Source organism: Poecilia formosa, unplaced genomic scaffold (genome assembly GCF_000485575.1).
Source record: "Poecilia formosa unplaced genomic scaffold, Poecilia_formosa-5.1.2 Scaffold158, whole genome shotgun sequence".
Classification (NCBI taxonomy): Eukaryota; Metazoa; Chordata; class Actinopteri; order Cyprinodontiformes; family Poeciliidae; genus Poecilia; species Poecilia formosa.
Genome location: NW_006800097.1, coordinates 1,021,404 through 1,036,856, shown reverse-complemented (window position 1 = coordinate 1,036,856; position 15,453 = coordinate 1,021,404). Strand labels below are relative to the sequence as shown.

Below are 15,453 nucleotides of genomic sequence, written 5' to 3'. Positions count from 1 at the left end.
CTTTATAAGGAATGTTCACATCTCAGAAACTCTGCATGTTTTGACAAGTAATGTGTCACATTGCACATCAGCAAAACTATGAGTTTGTTTTTCCTCAGGGCTTTTCAGGTTTTAATTATAAAGATCAATTATCAAACAAGTCTCATAAGTAAAATAGCTTTGATTTTACTTGTGAGAACATATCAAAAAAGTAATTAACATTTTTAAGAATCATCTTTCAGTGCTTTAAAGTCGTCTTTAGTCATGGCTCCAAATAATCTTTCTGAAGAAGATATTTGGGAAGTTTGTAAGGTCTTCAGTTGAATCCTGGCAGTGTTTTTATCTACATAAAAATATATAAATTAGTTATCCATGTATAATTTTGCTTTGTTTTGTTTAGAGTCAAAATACATGAGAACTACTCAGGATCAATGTTTTCCCCAGGTTTGGGGATATTAAAAACTTTTGAACAGAAGATGTGTGCCCACAGTGAGTGGAAACATAAAGGTGAGAGAATAACAAAGAACAACAATAAGTTTATTAAGTTTTTGTTTATTCACTTTTTTCTCTTCTCCATCAAGCCCTTTTCAGCAACACATTCACATTCCTTTTGTATGGAAAGAAAATAAAATCTAAGGATGCAGCACCTTCTCAAGGGTGCAGAGGTGTGTGAAAATGCTGTGTGTAACTGTACTTAAAAATATTTAAAAAGAATATACAGAAGTTCTGTTTTCTTGCTTCTTCTTTTAACTGCTTAAGTAGTTGGCTTTTCAACATCTTAATTGCAACTGTAGAAAAAGATGGGCTGAATTTTAAATAAAATATAGATTTACAAACAGCCATTATGCTGCTTTTATGAGTGCAAGCAGAAACACTTGGTGGAAATGATAATAGATTTCACACAGGATCAAATATCTTAAGAAGAGTGATGGACACTGAAGGAGTCATCAACTTAAAACAAGTGGATGAGGCAAAGAAAACAAGCTTTAGGAGGTATTTAATCTTTTAAAGGGTGAAGATGCCAAAAAAGGAAAAAAAAAGAGAAACAGTCTCTTAATGCACTACCTGGCACCCAAACTTTGTTACACTCGTTTGGCATCATAATATTTCTGTGATAGACCAGGTCGTGGTTAAAGTACCAGTTTGCTTTAGCCCTTTGACTGAAATATTTAGACTGTAACAGTGCATTTGAAGAATTGGTTGGTTGGTACCCTTGAAAATCGTCATGGTTGTTGTGTCATAGCCACAGTCTTCAAAATGTTTTCCCTGCTCCCTTCGCAGTGGTGGTGATTTTTAAACAGCTTTCTCATGGTCTTTTTCTTTATACTCTTCCATATAAACCAGATTTGTTAAGTGTCCCATTAATAGGTGTCCTGCTAAAAGATTCTACCACCTCATGGGAGCTGTTGAGAGTAGCTTGGGCAATAAATCTCAGCAGCGCCTCCATAGTGATACCCTAAGTAAGAATTTTCCTCATTGTGTTTTTAGCCATGGTGGGTTGAACAGAGTTATAAGAGATCTTCTCAGCTTAGGACATTGTTTTATAGACTAACCCTGAGTGAACTGTGTCACAACTTTTCCCCTGACCTGTCTGCTGTGTTTCTTGGTCTTGATTTTTATTAGCTAAAATATATAGAAAACTACAAATTGCTAAGCTTATAGTTGCAATCTGTCAAAGCAAAAAGGTGCACGGGTTATTATTACATATGCACTACACTGTAGATGAAAGCACAATATATATATATATATATATATATATATATATATATATATAAAAAATGCTAAAGCATAATGAATGAATTGAAGAAAAGGAAATAATTCATTAAGAAGGAAAGGGGAGGTAATGGACAGGCTATGAAGAATATCAGCCTGTATAAATGTTGTTCTGTTAGTTGGAATTATCAGTATAACTGAATAGCTGCACTGCTGATAACTGCTTAAATGAAGAAAAAAAAAAAAAAGAAAATCATGTTGATAGATCTAAATCTAACGCATCAAAATGATGCATCAAAGTCAAAGTTCTAAATTTATTCAGGTGCTCAGTAAATAAAAATATCTTGTCTGTCTTAGGGAAATATTAATAGATCAGTCATTGATCTGTGGAAAGCTTGAAAGAAATGCGGGACTCTTTGTGAAGGCACCACTTTTTTTTTCCCAAAACCTATCAGTTATTTCTTGCATTCCATTTGACACAATGATAAAAAAAACAAACAAGAAAAAAAACAACAAAAAAAACCAAACCAACCGAAGAAAACAACATCAAGTTTATTTTCTTATTTTTAACTCAGACATTGAAAATGCTCACAGAGCAGCTGAAAAAGCAAGAGTTCAAAAGTCCAGAAGAATATAAATTTGAAGTGTCACAATTTATACCATCCTGTCAGCTGATGTGTTTTCTGGGTGTAACTCTGAATGCTGTAATGTGTCAGTAGATTGATTACAGCCAAGAGTACAACTCAGGCCCTGATTCAGAGCCATTTCTTGGAGGAAAGTCAACCAAAAATTTAACAACCAAAACAAACTGAAAAAGAAATGCACTAATAAGAGAAGTAAAACCATTAAAACTAAGAGGGCAAGAAATAGATGCAAATACCATTAAGAATCAAAGAGGAGCTAAACCATTGGGAACACAATTAAGCATTAAATTTCTGTGAATCAGGTGAGAGTAAAACAATTTGACCAGCATTAAAAGGGACACATACATAAACATGCACAGAAATGAGCAAAAAGTAGCTTAAAGAGTGGAAACAACCACTCAGCTTTTTCCTCTTGCTTTCATTTCAAACGGGGACAGATAATTTATTTTTTTACATGTTCTTCTGAAATGCTTCCTGATTATACTGGAAGGAAAAGTGATGAAGTTGTGATAAATGAAAATCTTATCTTGCAGGGTTTGATGTTTTGAATCAGCTTATGAAGCAATGACAATTTAATTTTACATATGACTTGAAAGAGCGGTTTAGCTGCGGGTGAAATTCCAAACTCTGCAAAAGGGGGACGTGTTTTTTTATTACATTCACAAAACTACTGAGCCATGTCACAATTATCACTTCTTTTCAGTGAGGAAAACTTCTCTGAAGATTCTCCAGCAACCACAAAATGCTGTGGCAGAAATACTAATGCAGCTGAAATAGGCACTTTACTTTAAGGCCAAAAATGACTCTGATTAATGCGAGTCCTTAAACTGTGAAAATATCCTTTTTTATTTTTTTTTTAATTCTTTAATATCAAATAAATGAATAAAATACAAACCCAACAAAACACGGCTGTTTTGTCTGTTGTTATTTATGTCTTCCTATCGCATTGTATATTCTGAAACTGACACAAAAGCCAAAGCTGTGTTCCAGGAAACATAAATCTAACCACACCATTAAAATACACTGTGCATATAAAACTAAGATAAGGGGTTAGTGCCAGTGTTCCTCATCTTGTAACTTGACAGTTTCTGTATTTATTACAGATTTATGAACCTACAAAAAATGGCAATTTTAACCATATTTACCCATCTTTAGTCATGATGAAAACCCCTTCACTACAAAAGAAATTTACTTTGACAATGAATATATTATCCACCTCTAGATGTTTCATATCAACCATCATTTTGGTCGATGCATAGTCTACATGAAGGAAATGTGACTCCAGTAAACAACAAGCCATCAGCCGGAGGTTGTAGAAGGGTTTGCAGGGTTTTTTTGTTTTTCTGGTCTGGTAATGATTCATAATCTGTCAAATATCATTTGATTTGATGTTGTAGTTCACATTGTCTTCATAGTCAATCCCTGAATATATCACTATGGATATTGTTTGAAACAGATATAAAGTTGAAAATAACTAATCCTCAAGAACAAATAGTAAATGGCCTCCACTTGAATAGCACTTCATCAAGTCCAGTATTACCAGCTCCTAAAATTACCAATATTAATTTCAAATCCAGTCAAGTGACTGAAATCTTTACTATTAGGTAAAGATTTTAAGATAACAATAAACATTGTATTAATACATTTTTAGCTAGTTATCAATGATACATTAATATAGCATGTTATTCCAGCTGCAGTAACAATGGTCTATTTCTTTTCTTTATACATAAAGCACAAACATGGTACTTTTGATCTTGATATTTAGAGAATCTCATATAAGCCAATGTTTAGTTTTTAACAAGCAAAATGTGGAATGTTTAGGCTAAAATACTGAACTGAAAAAAGTAAAAGGCAAAATCATTTTAAAACTCTTCATAATGATTTAAATACCAATTTGTGTGGATTTTGATTCAAGGAGAATTATGTTTTCTTTTCTGAAAGGTTAAACGCTGAATAAACCTTTTCACCTGGAAAGGAGGTGCTGGGCTTCATTAAATATTTAAAGGAACATGTCTCTGTTTATCACATCCCTTTAAGTATGCTGCCCCTGTCTGGTGTCATCTGTGTTTTAGAATGAACTACAACAATATGCATGGTAGTGACAACTCTGCTGCTCTCTTGGGTTTTCTATGTGCAAACATTTTTTGGGGGAAGTCTGATGTAGGCAAAATGCTGCTTGTCGAGATGAAAACGTCTGCATCTCAGTGGATTCCAGATGGATGGTAAAGTTAAAAAACTGGGATTTTGACATGTCAATGATGGAAAACTAAACACAAAAGACTCAATAGTAATTTATTCTTTACCATTTTTGTTTTTTTATATCTTTTCAATTTAATAAATTAGCTACTTGTAATGTGGAAGAGCAAAATTAATTTTGAATTTCATATTTTTTCTGCATTATGAAGCTTATTTAAAATGACTTTATTTCATTTTTTTCTTTCTTTGAAAATAAAAATAAATTAAGGAACTTCTCACCTTGATCCACTCAGTCAATCCATTTAGAAAAAGCGAGGAGAAAAGCTTGGCTGTAAAATGGAACATGCATGGAGCGGTGTTGTCTTAAAATGGTTTTGCGTACTTCTGTGTGCTGCAAAGCCAAAAGAACATGGATTTGCAAAAAAAGTGTTTATCAGGGATAAAGAAGAGAATGTTTATTTTCCCACTGATCCTCATGCATTTTTCAAATCACCAGGTTGGGTTTTCGCTGCCTAAAGGCTCAGAGGTGCAGAACTTTCCTAATCCTTGTAAATTCTTCATTCAGCTAAGAAAAAAAACCAAAAAAAACTAGTAAACTAGGAGTAAAAAACTTTCTGAAACAGGAGAAGTCAGGCATTACAACAAGTCCATTTTAGTAAATTGTAATCAATTAACTGTGCAGACACATACAATGCCGAGTGTTAAGTGACTTTTTATGGTGAAGGTTTAACTGAAGAGAATCCAGTGATTCACCGACTGTCTAAAGTAATTAGACATTTGCTTAAGCAGCTTTCACAGTGTTTCCTTGTGTGCTAGCATACTAAAATCCATGTGTTACATGGGTATTAACATGAGAAAATTAAAGGGAAATTAAAAAGATCATCATAATGCAATCTTATTCTGAAAAATTATTTTGACTTCTGCTAAGAGTGGGATTCATTGTGTTCAGCTGCGTTAGGCTTTGTGATAGAGCAGAAGGAAGAGCTAATTTGGTGGAATGAGTTTGCCATTAATTTTATTGGAAAAACTAAAAATCTATGGCAACATAAAACCCAAATGGACCAGTAGGGAACCATTTGTTTGGCGCGTACCTGCGTGGCTCGTCCCTCCAGCCCTGAGGCCTGATGGCAAACAAGGCTTTTGGCAGTCCCTCCAATCCCAGTCCAGACAGGGCGGGTCCAACGACAAACCACATGTGACTCGGCCCAGCCTGACCCGCTGCCCAGGCTGCCCGAAAAATCAGCTCAGCCTCTTCCAGGGAGGAGTACAGCAGACGGACCTGGAGGCGAATGATACGACAGAGGGGTTCAGGTGGTGGCCATAAACCAATAGGGTAACAGAGTGTAGCATCAATTAAAATGAAGCATGGTGATGGATCCAGGTTGAGCGACTGGATCCCATTTTAATCATCGGTGTTTCTTTCTTTTTCTTTTTACTTGGTATATATTTCTCTCACAATTATACATTTTCTTCATGTACACATCAGTGTTACATGACATCTAACAGATTTCTGCCCTTTGTTAAGTTTATTTTTAGCTAAATTAGCTGTTCTTGAAAAATGAGGAATCTTGTTCTGATTGCATTTTTATTTTCCATTCATACGTTATTAAAAATAAAAGGGAGGATAAATGAATCTGTGCGAGTCTTACTGTGTGTGTGTGTGTGTGTGTGTGTGTGTGTGTGTGTGTGTGTGTGTGTGTGTGTGTTTAGGGGTGGGGGGCTTATGAGAGAGTCCTTCAGATGATTGCTCAGAGGAAGCACTTGAGGAAAATGTGTGCCACCATTTCGGAAGACAATGAGTGAGGGTATAAAAACTCAAATCAGTCAACACTGGAATATGGAATACCAGCAGTAATAGCAGCAGGCGTGTGGCGTTTGAATCGCATGCTGCGTGTTTACTGCTGTGACTCGCGTCAGAGAAGATGGCCGGATGACGCCGATCCTCCTACTCAGCTGACAGCGGATAGAATCAAGGTTGGCATGAGGTCTACATAGACATGCCTATCACAAAGCTCCAGCAGTCGGCATACATTCAAAGTCTTTTACATAGAAAATCTCTATCTCCTCAGGTAAAAATTATCTTTTTTCCTCTTGTAAATTGTTGTGTTGCTCTAATATTTGAAGAAAGATGTTCCCTGCTATCTTTACAAACAACCCACAAAAGCTCTTTTTCTTTAAATATCATGTGGTAATCACTTTGTCAGAACAGGCATTCGTTTCCCAATATGGATTTCTTTAGACAATTGTGAGTCTTCATATTGTACTTTGACGAAGCTTAACTGTCTTAATCACATTAGAAATCTTGTTCCACACACAGAGAAGACATCGTGCTGGTTTCACTACAGCTCTGATTTAAACCTGTGCTGTTGAAATTTGGGTTTTGTTATTTCAAAGTTATTAATGAGAGAGTGACAAAAACTCCAAACCTTTTTTAAGTTTGCCCATCCATTGTGTGGTTTTCTCCAATGCAGACAGTCTAGTTAATAGCTTGATTTTGCCTTGGTTATCTCTAGACTTGCTTAGCATTAGTACCCACATACCATACTTTAGCTAGTTTGTTTTTTTGTTACTTAACCTATCTTAATATAAATCAAAAACAAGCACTTACTTGTTCTTGGGACCAAGTAAGTGCTTCTCTTTAGGAAAGGTTTTTTTTTTTAGTGTTTTCATCTATAAAAAGTCATAATAACTTGGAAAATGTACATTTTCTCCTATTTCCGCTCTATATCCTGCCTTATTCCATCCCTCGGCTCAGAGAATTTGGGCTAGTATGAACTTATGATCATTTAAGATGCTTTCAGGATGTGTCACTTGAATAACATTAGACTATGGTTAGAAGTAAACTTGTAAGCATTCAAATTAAAGTGTAACACAAAGGAACAAATAAGCATTCTGCAGCTGGTTTCCTTTTACAATATGTGTTTTGTCATTCATTTTGTGTTCTGGTTCTGTAATAACCTTAAGTGAGGCATGCAGAGGAAAACCAGCACGCCTGCTGCCTTGCTTACCAGTCACAGTACTGAGATACAAATCATCAAGCAATGCCTGCCATATGCTAATTAGCAACAGCAAGCTCTGAAGTAAAATAAATGGCCCATGCAGTGCTGCACCCTCCTGAGTGCTTTAGATTATGCACATAACACCATCAATACACCAATATCAGCAGGGTTTTCAGAGGTTATAGGTCTGTCTATGTTTTTCAGGAGAAGGACTTTTTTTGGGTGGATCAACACAAGTTATTTCTAATTTGAGGTGTACTTAATAAATACAGTCTTCAAATACCAATTTAAATACACTAATGTGTAATGAAAGAATCAGGTACAGTAGTAAAGTAGTATAAAAATGACAAGAAACGCTGATTTAAGGAGAACAGTCACTAAGTCTCTGCAAGACACAGATCTTTTTATTGTCACATCAGAGCAGAGCAACCAAATGAAATCAATAATTCTGGTACTGACTGGGTTACAGAGTGAATGTGTGAAAGGAATTTAATACTTTCTTATTGCAGAGCTTTTGGAAGACACCTGAACAATTCATAAATTAAATTTCATGAGAACAAGCTAACCATTTCACAATTGAAAGACAGAAAATCAATATATGTTTTTGCAAAACTCTTATGAGCCTCATTTCAAATGAAAAGACATATTTAAAAAAATAGTAGAAAGGGCATGTTGAATTTTTCTGTACCAGCATTTGGTGGTAAAACCTAATTTGACATCTTAGCTGGTTTGTCAGATGAAGGCAACACAAAGTCAGGGGAAGAAAATAAAAAACTTTTGAAAGACCAATGTTTTCTTAAAGATAAATTCTTATCATTTGTGCATAGCTCAGTCAAAGGAACCCACAAGCTATAATCACTTTAACCACTTTATTTTTCACACATTTATGAACACATTTCTTAATCTGCATATTTCATGTACTGTTATCTCAATGCAGATTACATAACATGTATGCAGATGCAAACAGATTGCAGTTGCCACCAACACAGCAAGAAACATAAAACTTTCACAGGGAGAAAAAGTATTTTTTCACTAAGAGTTAAATAAATCAAGGTACTTAAAGCAGTAGGAGAAAATCAGGATCATAAATAATCTGAATGTGTCTCTAAATCAATAGATGATGTGGGCCATGTTAATGCAGCACTATTATGAAAGCAAGTGGATTGACTTAAAGTATTTCACTCAAAAATAAAAATGCAGTTTGCGACATTCCTTAGCTGTGTGTTCAGGACTCTTGTCTTGCCTGGCATTCCTCACTTGTTTCATCTCCATATTCTTATCAAGAAACTCTGAGTCCATTTTTCTATTGATCTTTAATTCAGTTATAAAATCAACAGATTTTATAATTATGGGCTGTCTTATAATAAAGTGTAAGACAGCCCACACCATGATGTTCCCACCTACAAATGTAACTGTAGGATTTTTTTTTTTTCTGGTGTAATGCAGAACTATTCTTCCTCCTAACCTGGCGTGAGAAATGTCATCTAGAGTTCAGCTTTAGTCTCATCTTAAGAGGTTATATTCTCCAAGAGTTTTGCTGGTTTGTTCATATCTTTGGCAGCAAAATATAAACAAGCCTCATGATGTTTTTTTTTCTTCTTTAGCAGTGGAGTCTTGCACAGTAAGTGGTCTCAGAACCATTGTTCATCATGGGGGGAAAACTGTCTGTACTAAACCTAGTATTGACTTGCACATACAAGTAAAGCGTTTAAATCCTCTTCTTTTATACTTCAATGGAAACGTGTCTTTACTTCCTATTGAGGGATGCTGGCAATGTGCAAGCTCATCAAGAACTATATTCGCTTTTCTTAGAGCGATAAAGAAACTCTTGTTTGCACAAATTTAACAGCAGCAGTTGGTAAAAATAGATTGTTGACTTTCTATAAGAATAGCTTACAGTTGTCAACTTTTTCTCTCGTGGCCAAACATATTGTGCTTCATATAGCATCCATCAACAAAAGCTGCTTCCAAAACTTGAAGGTGAACTCAGGGAAAATGGATATTTTTTCCAAGGACATGCACATTCATACGGTTGTTGAAAATACCAAATTCAAATTGATGATGCTGCCGCAGGAAACAGGAAGACAAAAGCCTGAGAGCAAAAGAGGTCAGAAAGGCAAAAGCAGGCATGTTTTTGGACAATTTCCAAAAATATTTATTCTTGTTATTGAGGAGGTGGGATCTCTGAGCGGGAAGTAGCAAATAATACTTCAGCTGCCAGAGAAATTGCTTAAGCAGGTATTTAGAGGAATGCCAGTAGAATGTCAGCTACTGACATTTTTCTAAATAACGTCTAATTTTGACTCTTGGATTCAATATTCTGAATATTATGACGATAACAAAAAATAAGGAAACTTGTTCTAAAAGGAATAGTATATGTCTGAAGAGTCAAAGAGCTGTAGAGTCAAAAATAATCTGACACATCAAAATCCCTTCTTTGTCCCCCGTTTAACACGTCACATCACTTTCAGTATAATTACATAATGTTCTCCCTTTGCTCCAGCTGCCCTTGCTGTCTTTCTTTAATTTTTTTCCAGATTTATCTTTACGAAGGTCATTTGCTGTAATATCAGCCAAAAAAAATGAGAGCAAGAATTGAATATAAATTAAACTGGTAAAGCATTATAGAGAGAGGTCATCTCAGGTAACTTTGACTCATGCAGAGATGAGAATTAGAAAAGAGAAGGGTGGGAATAAAAAGCTACAACATGAGATTCCTGATTTCTTTCTTCCTTCCATGAATAAGACAACGGTAAGGTCAGGCAAAATGTTTATTCAACCATTACTCCTCACAAGTAGGCGTAATCTGTGCATTTACTTTAAATATTAGTCTTTTTATATAACCTCCCATAATATGTTAGAGGTAAGAAAAAGTCTTTGGGTAGGAGTAGAGGAACAGTCTGACGACACATTTATATTAGATTCCATTTTTAGAACGAACCACAAAACTGCAAAACAAGAATGATTCTAAATCTAAGTTTAAATATTTATAATACTACACATTCATAGAAGCCCTGAAAAATCTTCCAATAAATATTAGACATATGTCCCTAGAAGCATTTGTGCCAGCAGTGGTGCATCGTGACAATCTGCAATATGTTTTGTGTATTAGAGATATAAATCTATAGCTTTGCAAAATCACAGGCAAAATCTAAGCTTCATTTGGGAAATAACCAGTGGCGAACGAAGCTGAAGAGCGTTATACTTAGTGCACAAGTTTGGATATCTATCCATCAGGGTTAAATGAATGAGAGACGTGAACAGTCTTAACAGATCACCACTTATATTTGCATAATGACTGGAGAAATTAATGGGTTAGTTAGAACATTAGGACTCATTTTATTGACATTTACACCAATTCTCAGTTGGGCCATCAAGGACATAAACAATCAGGCGTGGTAATCAAGCGCACCGTTCTGATTTGTCAAATGACAAAATGATGAGGTCAGATTGATCAACTTCAGGTTAGTTCTCTTTGAATGCTACATCTACAAAACTGTCAAAATATAACAAGTCTGAAACACCTGGTACATATATCACAACAATGGACAGGTTTATGAAATATCAAGGTTTCTTTTAGTTAGAAAATAACTTATATTTACTATTTTGCCAGTAAAGAAATTATATATTTACCTTTTGGAGTTTCTGTATGCATTTTATGATTTTTATGAACAAGTGTGTGTGCACATGTGTGCATATGAGTTCAACAACAGGGAAACGGGTGAGTTTTCTTTGGAGAGAAGAGGGGGCTCAAAAGAAAAACATGGTTAGGAGACCCTGATCTACATGAGAAAGATGGGGACGTTTAATTTTTAGATACTTACTTCTATAGAAATTCACAGAAATTAGACTTTTTTATCCACTTTCTTTTCAAGACAGTGACACCTGTCTTTTCAAGAGAGGTGTCTTGTAAAAGCCACACTGTCTGAGTGTGGCTTTTAGTCACACTCAGATAAGTGGCAAGTGCTGCTGGAACCCCATTTTGTTCAACTGATTTGAGCTAAGATGAACCATTTTGCCCTTGACTTACGTCACAATCAAAAGTGGCATTTGTGTTCCCCATCACTCACCTGGGCTTCATTGTCTTTGAGGAGCCGTTTGGTGCGAGCCCCGCCGGGGTCGTCTGTCACATTCAGAACCACCACGCTCTTCCTTTCCCAGCCAATGAAGGAGCCATCCGTCATACCCTCCACCATGGCCAGGAAGTCCTCGTAGCCATGGTGACGGGTGGTGACAACAGAGAACGAAGTCCAGTCATATTCTTCAAGGACTTCGAAGATTACCTCTAGTTGGAGCATGGTAGAGCAAGTGAACTGAAGGTAGATTGAGCCGCTCTCCTGTAAGCAGAGAGAAGGAATTCATGAAGCACAAATCAAATGTGTTCATTTCACATAAAACTTTAGTTTATTAAATACCAGAAAAAGTTATTGCTTTCCCTTGAACTCCAGGTGCTCTCTATGAACTGCTAATTAGAATGGTGTGCCATTCAGCTGTACTGAATATAAGATTGAGCATATTTATTCAGCGGATCTGCAGGCAACATCACACTGTTGCCACTCATTTGAGCTCTCTTTCTGCGTTGTGTCTGACTGGTTTGAATCTAAGAGGGGCCGGCTCAGAGGAATGACGCAGTCTGTCAAAACAAGCTTTGGCTTTTAAAAGAAAGCTTTCAAGCATGAATGAAAGACACAGTGATGGCCTTCCTCTGCCACTGCAGTCATATTTAATGTTAGTAGATGAGCTGCTCACTGTGTGAAAAAGAAATTCATTTTCATTGGCTTTTCTGCCACTGGATTTTCGTCGAAACAAGAGCAAAGTTTTAAGATGTCAAAATGCATATTTGCAGATGGTTGGCGTGAATGCAAGTTTATGCAGCAAAATAAAATGTTTTTTTTTTGCAAGCATTGCACTTTCAAATACTGTATGAATAATTTTTATTTTTTTTTTGCTGGGAGTTGAGAGAATATCTGTAAATTAGTAATCAGGGCTCTGCATCTGTGCGTACATGTGGATGATCAAAGGGAACGACGCCAGGGAATAACATTCCATGGCCTCATGCCGTCAGGGCTCACCTCCAGTTATGATGCTCTGAAGTATATCAGATATCAAACCAGCACTGTAAGTGTGTTTGCTTTTATCAACCTGCCATAGAAAAGGTTTTATAGGAAACGTGCTAGAAGTGAATTCTGCAGCTGAAGACTCAAGATTGTTTCAGAGTTCTTTTGTGAGATGAAGCTAAAATAAATTCACTAGCACCCTTGAGTACTCACCAGAAACAATGAATGACTAATGTTGCGTCCCAAGTCGCCATTTTAGAAAACGAATTGCTACAAGTTCTACTTATTCTTGATATGCTTCAAAATAGAAAACAAAATGGTGATTCATCATCCCAACATTGTGATCACTGATGTACTTCTGTTACAGTATAGCAAAATTATGCCTATGCCTTGAGCCTTTCCATATTTTGTCACATTGCAATCCTTACTTTAGTTGGATTCTTTAAAGAGTTGTTACTCTTTAAAGAAAAAGTTAGATCTTAGTGAAAAATAGGAAACTGGCAGCCTGGAGCAAGAGCGACTGAAAATGAAATGACTTTTATTCATAAATTCTAATAGCGTCTTCATATTTTTGTTGTTTTAAAAACAGTTTCCAATGGCGTGTTCAACAGATTATGTAGAAAAGCACGGTTCATAGATGCATCTTTTGTTTCATATTTTGCTTCTTCTCAGTTTTTGTCATTCCTTTTTAGTGTCTGTGTCATTTGCCCAGGAGAGCTTGTTGTGTAATCATCCTGATTCAGTTCGGATTTGATCACTTATAGCTAAACCAGAAAACAAAACACAAGACATTACTCCACTGCACACCGACCTCAAGTATTTTTCAGATTTTTGATTCCTCGTTTGACTCATTTTTAAACTTTTATTTACTTGGGAAAATATGACTCTTGAGAGTTTAAGCCTTTTAAAAAGAGATCCAGCTCATGAGATTTTGAAAGTTGAAGCAAAAGGAAAGATAATCTGAAAGCCAGAGGATATGAGCTAAATGTCTCCATGCTGCATACAGCAGGTTTCTCAGCTATTTTTCTAAGACAGTTTATTACACCACATCTCGAATGATGGTTGCTCTGATGCTCGGTGGGGCCAGCAGCCACTTAGAAATATGACCCCAAATTAAAATACCTATGAATGACTTCAAGAATATCAATAATCTCCAAGCCAAGTTTATTTACAAAGTACTTCGAAACAAGCAAGCACTGACCAAAGAGCTAAACTCATTATCAAAAATATTGGGTTGAAAGCCAAACCAAGGCGGTAGGTCTTGAGAGGGGATTGAGCACTGGCTAGATAAGAGGCCTCTGTAATCTCCAACAGCAACTATCCCATGATTTGGAGCCACCTCAGCAGAAGCCAAATCCTCTCTGAGCTTCCTGTGTGTCCTCAGCATTTCTAGCTACAGATAGTGGGCTGATCTGAGAGACTGAGACATGAAGGCACATGTGAGAGGTCAGAGAGGGACTCCAAAATGTCAGGTGGCGTGTGCAAAGAGGATGCTCATTTAACAACATACAATCTCTTTAGTTTTCAGTAGACAATAAGTAGAGCACATGGTATTCCTTTACATCACTGATTGTCTAAACAGGTACACAACTTCCTGAAGGTGGGAAACCAGTTGATGCTTCACAAGCACAAAACATCCTGTGTTCATTTCACACCTGAACATGTCAGGAACAAAGCAGCAAAAAATTCAAATATGAAGTGGGTGAAATGAACAGCATCCATGTCAAATCATCAGCCTTGTTTGTGTTCATTTCAGTGTGCAAATACATATTCAGTAAAAGAGTTAGCAAGATAATTTCCACCTAATGTTTTTTTTAGGTTAAGGTGTCTCTTCAAAGTGTCTTCACCTCCTGCTGTAAACAAATCTGTTAAATCAATGAATATTTTAAGATGCTGTTAGCTTGGTGCCAGTTTTACTGTATTAACTATGACAGCAGCCAAGTCCATAGGCGTAGGAAGCGGGGGGGACGGGGGGTACATGTCCCCCCCAATATTGGAGAGAGTCACATTCGTCCCCCCCAATAATTTCACCGCAGTTGCGAAGAATTTTAAAATCTTCCACCCGCGTGCTTTTATTTTGAAGGCGCACAACAGCGCAGTCAGCAGAGCGCTTCCTGCCCCTCCCCCCTCTGAACGGCTCAGAGTAAAGGCAGCAGCAGACGGAGTCAGAAACTCCGTTTGAAGGAGGTAAACTGTCTGTCAGGAATTTTGCTATGAATATCGCTCGGTTATAACATCTTGTTGTCAGTTTACTTTCATATATAGAACTAAATCTTTTAGGTTAAGCCGTTTTAATTCTGGGATAGTCACATGTCCAAAATTTTACTGATAACTTTGTTTAACAGTTAGCTAGTCTAGTCACAATGATTTAGAATGAGACTGAAACAGCAGCGAAATTAGCCTTTTTATTATTTAAAATGAGCAACACCTGATCATACTCGACCACTTAACATGTATTTACATATTATATTATATTATATTATATTATATTATATTATATTATATTATATATTTAGGAGAACAGCAGTGCTAGAATGATGTTGAAGAAAGGTGAAGAAGCTCTGGTGAGGTCTTCATTTAGTTTATTGAAATATGTATTAACTGTTTTTAATTTTTAAATAAACTATTTTATTATGAGAGGAGCAGGTCAGGGAAGACATAAGAGAGCCAGGTGGAGTTTCAGAGTGTGAAGATATAAAAATTATATTAATTTTAATAAAACCAGAAAGGAGAACAGGAGGAGACTGATGTCAGGTTGATTTCTTTCAAAGTTCCAATATTTTTTTCATTATTTCCACATCATAAGGTTAATGGTTAGGAGACAATAAAAAAAAGTGCTTGAGGAGAGTTTTAAAAATAAATTAG

General features: G+C 36.1%; 1 protein-coding gene across 1 annotated transcript in view; it reads right to left on the bottom strand.

Annotated features, from left to right (window-relative positions):
* Window positions 1-15,453, bottom strand: part of grin2da (glutamate receptor, ionotropic, N-methyl D-aspartate 2D, a) — a 173,531-nt gene that overhangs the window by 84,181 nt on the left and 73,897 nt on the right. The window contains exons 4-5 of the mRNA XM_016677562.1: window positions 11,602-11,868; window positions 5,624-5,811 (exon numbers count right to left, since the gene is read on the bottom strand). Coding sequence (XP_016533048.1) covers window positions 5,624-5,811; window positions 11,602-11,868 — 455 coding nt within the window. The remainder of the gene's footprint in view (window positions 1-5,623; window positions 5,812-11,601; window positions 11,869-15,453) is intronic.